The 5,726-nt window shown below is 35.8% G+C and overlaps 1 protein-coding gene and 1 pseudogene across 1 annotated transcript; one reads left to right on the top strand and one right to left on the bottom strand.

Annotated features, from left to right (window-relative positions):
• On the top strand, positions 1–3,425 carry LOC117315039 (trihelix transcription factor GT-1-like). Its single transcript, XM_033869176.1, has 4 exons — positions 1–762; positions 1,605–1,696; positions 2,097–2,266; positions 2,548–3,425. Exons 1-4 carry the CDS (start codon positions 734–736, stop codon positions 2,749–2,751), a joined length of 495 nt encoding a protein of 164 aa, XP_033725067.1. The 5' UTR covers positions 1–733; the 3' UTR covers positions 2,752–3,425.
• Positions 3,426–3,609: 184 nt separating this feature from the next.
• LOC117315037 lies at positions 3,610–5,272 on the bottom strand (annotated as a pseudogene).
• Positions 5,273–5,726: the final 454 nt, after the last annotated feature.

The following is a 5,726-nucleotide window of genomic DNA, read 5'->3' as shown; positions in this document are numbered from 1 at the left end:
TCCGTCCATTAACTTTTCCTTGTAAGCGCTCTCTTACCTTTATTCATAAAATGATTTTAATGAAACTTGCTACAAATATTCCATACCAAAGTACTTTGAACAAGTTCACATTACAGAATTTTGCGATTAATCCTAGCAGAGTTATGCTCCTTTTATTGCCAAATATGGGCATTGTGTTCTAATCATTTTTGTCTGGGCCATTACTTCTAAATTGTTTAAGATATATCATGAAGAAACTTGCAGTATACTTGCATCACCTAAAGCTGATGTGAAGTGTACTGCTGTTATGTCACTGTGACCTTGACTTTGAGGTCAAGGATCAAGTAAGTGTGAATTTTCCATTAAAGATATATATATATATATATATACTGGTGAAACTTGTAGTATACCTGCATCACCCATAGACGATGTGCAGTGCAATGTAATTAGGTCATTGTGACCTTCACCCAAAGGTTGGAGGTCAAAAATGTCTGATTGTTTCAAAAGTTCAAAAGTGTACACCAGGGTGATGCCCATGGTCCTTCACTGTGTCTAATTATATACATGTAACAATCTCGGATCAAAAGTCAAGCTCATATACTCAATGAGCGAGTTCATGTGAAGCTCTCGAGTTAACTCGAGAGACTCAGGTTTCAACAAAACGCAGTCAGTTTTAACTCGAGTGACGTAATTTGACCTTTGAACTCTACCCGTGCCTAACCCAGCCTCGACCCAGGGTTCCTCGAGTTTCAAGATGGCGGAAAATATAGACGAAGACCCGCTGTAAGTAAAGAATTGTGGTTGCATTTAATGATATGACGGTATTTTTCCCAAAACCTTTTTGTAAAACGATGGCATGGACCACCACTTAGTCATAGAACATACAATTTTTCGTATCTTGTGTGAAATCTTCAGCTGATCGATGATAAAGACTCGAGGGAATGCACATTTGTTTAATTCATATATTCATATTGAATTAATATTGGTGTACAGGCAAGTGATAAAGTGCCTTTAAAAATAAACTAAAATGGCATATTTTCTTTCACATGCTGGGATATTCATATGATAATCTGCATTCGTAAAGAAAAACTTTAGAAATATGTTATCCCGTTTGTTTACAATTCAATAAAACATGCACTGCACTATGCAGTGTAAAACCAATGGACAGCCATGCACATGTTAGTGATTCTATTTTTAGAATGTCTTCACCTGTGTTTATCTGACAAAAGACTCCATTGTTAGCCGTGGATTTTCTGAATGGTGGTACAGTTGATCAGTTTGGGCTAAAAGTAGACGACATATGATATTTCTGAAGTTTTTGTTTGCAAATGTAGTTAATCATATGAATATTGCAGCGTGTAAAGGAGAAAATGCCATTTGTCCGGTTATTTTTATAAAAGCACTTTATCACTTACCTGTACACCAATATTAACAAATGTGTCCGAGTTGAGAGGATTTTTCTCCTCTGAAATGAGATCTAGAGGATGTGTCGGAGTTCCAACGCATCCTCTCAAATGCGAGGAATTTCCCAACCTGTTCAATGGTAGACAAGATTTTTTTTTCATTGTTTGTGAAATTCCAGTTTCTTCTTTTAAGTGACCTATATAATGTTTCTCTTATTTTAGGGTCCAAATTGAATTTGACCATGAAGGTCAACAAATAAAAACCATTGTCCCTCGAAGCTTTGCGAATGAGATCCACCAATGTTACAAGACCGGTAAGCAATTGTATATAACATTCTTCATGATGTAATAGTTTGGTTTCATGAATTTCCATTTAAATATTTTTATTAGCGGATACAGTATGTGTTTTACCTCTCAATATTTAACATAAATGACATTACAGTGGACCTTCGATAATCTGGACACCTTCGTTCCCAGCCTAAACTGTTCGGATTACAAATTTTCCGGACTGCCAAATTCCGTGTTCTAAGTCAATTCTTAACGTTACGGAAATCCATTCCCTGAAATTTCTGTCTGGATTGCGAGTTTTCCGGACTATCGACGTCCAGATTATCGGGGGTCCACTGTAACTGATCTTTCCTGGCAAAGTCATGCAATGCACACTTTTTTATATAAAAATAAGTATGCTGAGAGTTTTTTATGTTTCTAATTTAGATCCAGAAAAGCACAAGTTTTATCTAAATCAGATAGCACACCAGGCCAAGTGTGAGCGATCATTGGATCGCCATATTAACAGTATCCAGCCTAAGGAAACCGGTCAAACCGCTAGTCAAACCTCCAGTCAAACTGCCAGTCAAACCTCCATGAAAGAAAATACATCAAATGTAAGTGAAAGATATGGTTATAACTTGAACTCAAACTGTCCTGATAAAGATTATCTATATGAAAAGTATATTGACAATCTCCTTATTACCTCAGGAGAAACAACAATTTGTTTCACAAGTGCCTTATGCAGCCCTGAAGGAGTATCATTTACCTCAGATTTAGGAAACATTCCTACATGATTGGCAGGATAAAAATATCCGAATTTCTAACAATTCTGTATTATCAAGAGAAGAATTTCATTCATCCTTGTTAAAACGACTGAATTCTCTAACTGTTACAGATTCATGTTTGGACAGAAAAGGAAGAGAAATGTCTGATTGATGTTCGCTTAGACAAGGAAACAGCATTCAATGGCTCTAAAAGCCATGACACCCTATGGAATGAGATAACCACCCAAATGAAGAAGAATGGAATAAACGTAACAAAGATTCAAATAATGAACAAATGGAAAAACTTGAAAAAAAAAATACAAAGAAATTCTTGATTCAAATAGTAAAACTGGAAATTCTCCGGCAAGTTGGAAGTATTTTGAAGTATTCAATCAAGCTTACGGCAACAAAGCCTCAACACAACCAGTCATATTAATCGATTCAAGTAAGGAAACACCATTTGTTATGAAAAAAGCTGCCAATTCAAATTTGTGTGATATTTCCCCAGGAAGCTCATCATGTAGTTCAGTTAAGAGTACAAGCTCTAATTCAAGTGTCAACAAGAAGAGAAAATCCGGTCAAGATATTGCGGGGATAGAGGAGATGATGTCGAAACATCACAGAGAAAAAATGAGGAGGATGGACAAAATTTTGAATATCTTTCAAATGTTGGCAGGCCAAAGTACAAATGAAGAGGATGATAGTGATTAGACTGTAATAACTGCAATAGATATGCTTCGTTGTTTAGATATGGACTACATACCATATCATTCATATGTAGATTAAGGTTAAACGTGATCTAATGTACATGTGCCAATAACTTTCATTTTTAAAATGCAAGATATGCATTTAATAATGGTTGATTAATTTTGCAATTTTTTTGCTTAATATTTTATGAGTAGTTACAAATGTGACTGTTCTAACAAATATGGACTACATTCCAAAGTGTTCACATTATTAATGTACTTGTGAGATATATTGAATCATGTGCCAAATACTTTAATTTTCAAATTGCAAGATATGTATGTCTTTTTATTTTGCAAAGCTATTTTGTTATGAAAGTTATATTAAATGGTTAAATATTTAATGTTTTTGTCACATTTGAGGTGTTTCAGGCTATTGTCTATGTGCCAATTTAAATATAGATAGCAGATAACAAGAATGTCAAAAAAAAAACTTTTTTGACTCCACACGCTTACTTAAAATGGAAAAGCCTTTCCAATAAAATGTCTACCCCAACAAAACTCCCATGTTTTCTAGGGTGCCATCCATAGAATTACGTACATGTGAAAATATAGATCTTCATTATAAAAAGGAAAGAAGATGTTTTATAATTTGATCAATTTTATTCTGAGAGCACTTCTCAAGAAGTAGTCATAACAAGAATCTGATATATCAAAACAAATTTTCATTTTTTAATTGAATGTGGGTGCTTGGCACCCATTTAGTGCTTTTGACCAGTCCCAAATTGTAAAAAATACAGCTAAAGACCATGGGTAATTTTAAAATGAGATACAATAAAAAAACTTATGATCCTACCAGTGCTTCTCAATATATAACCAATGTCTGAAAAAAGCAATGTTAAATTGAGATGCCCAGAATAAAATATGTTTGCCTGCATTCTTCCTTAAAACTAGAATTCATTATTCTGGGTATCGCATCTGCTATAAATCCTAGTTCATGGCATTCATAAGTATTTGTCTCCTAGCTACGCCACCAACATCATTCTAAAAAATGTTTGGAAAATTGTTCGGATGATTATTATCATCATCATAATTCATATAGGTATCTAAATTCTCATGGCTGAGAATACACAGATTGTGCATAATACACCCACATGTGATCAGTGACACAATCAATCTGGGCTCATGGACAGTTATTTCCTGCAGTCTCCTAAATCTGCCCTTGAGATGACCAATTGCCCTCTCAACTATCTGGCGCCCAGAGGAAAGGATGCGATTAAATCTGCGCTGATTGTGGTTGAGATGACCGTTGTCCTTAAATGGTGTCACTAGCCAGTCCTTAAGTGGGTAAGCACTGTCCGCTACTATGACTTTGCCTGGAATAATGTATCCCCCCGCTTCTGCTTTCTCATATAGACTGGAATTTCTCAGAACTCGAGCATCATGGGCGCATCCAGCCCATCCTGTGTAACAGTTAGTTATTAACAGATCCTGATCCACCACAACCTGAAATAAGCAAAATTAAAACATGAATTCATAAACAACTACTGGACTCGCATATGATATGCCCCAAAACACATATTTTCATACTTGTGTTTCTCAAGAAGACAAGAAACTGGCTGGTCTATGATGTAGTTGTGTTCTTGGTTGAGTACACTTTATCGGAATTCACCTATTCGACGAGCCCTTCATATATGACAAATATACTTAGTGAGGTAGCCACTAGCTACTGCAAATCTTACATAAAAATGGCCTTGATTGTTTATAGCGAGTTAAACCCAACAAACTGTTATATTTAATAGTGCGTAACATTACCTGCAGTTGTATTGAGGGGTAGGATTTCCTGTTTATGTAATCTTTGTCTCCTTTGGGGCAGCCAGATAATCTTATATGTGTACCATCAAGATACCCTACAATATCTGGTAGACCATACCGTAGATGGATGTCCTGGGCAATTTGGAGCTGAGTGGGAAAATCAGGCCATTTGATCACCTGGAAAAAATACAGAAAAAGAAAGTACATTAGGGATTCCGAAGTAAAATTATGATCATGATGTTTTATATGTATTATCCCGGACAAAATGAGGTAAGTATTTCACGCAGCGGTTTAAAGTAAAATCAGGGGCGTATTATGTATTATACGTCCCTGCTAAAAATTAAAATATAATATTTAATTTCACATTCTTACCTTTAAAAAATTGTCGATGACAGCCTCAGTAACACGCTCCAATGTGATGTGTACGGTCGATTTCCCAATTCCGAAGTATTGCCCTATCTCCCTCATACTTTCTGTGTTGGCCATGTAACATAAAAAAACGAATAATTGTTTTGCTGGTGTTATCTGGTCATGGCCTCCTCGATGAACAAAAGTTAAAGAAACCATGATCTCCGCTAACATTTTCTCGTACATTTCTTTTGATACACGAAAGTGTGTCCTGTAGTCTTCCGAAAGGAAACGTGGCAATGTTTCTTCAATATATCCACTTATACGCGGAACATTTTGTCTCCTACCATGACCAATAATCTTCTGTAGCAAAAGATAATATGCATCGTCAATGTCATCGTCTAATAATTCGCATAGGTAAGTACCCAGCAACATCAGGTAGCGTTGGTTTATGGGGGCAGCCA

This window comes from Pecten maximus, chromosome 17, assembly GCF_902652985.1.
Source record: "Pecten maximus chromosome 17, xPecMax1.1, whole genome shotgun sequence".
NCBI lineage: Eukaryota > Metazoa > Mollusca > Bivalvia > Pectinida > Pectinidae > Pecten > Pecten maximus.
This window is presented reverse-complemented; position numbering and strand designations above follow the sequence as displayed.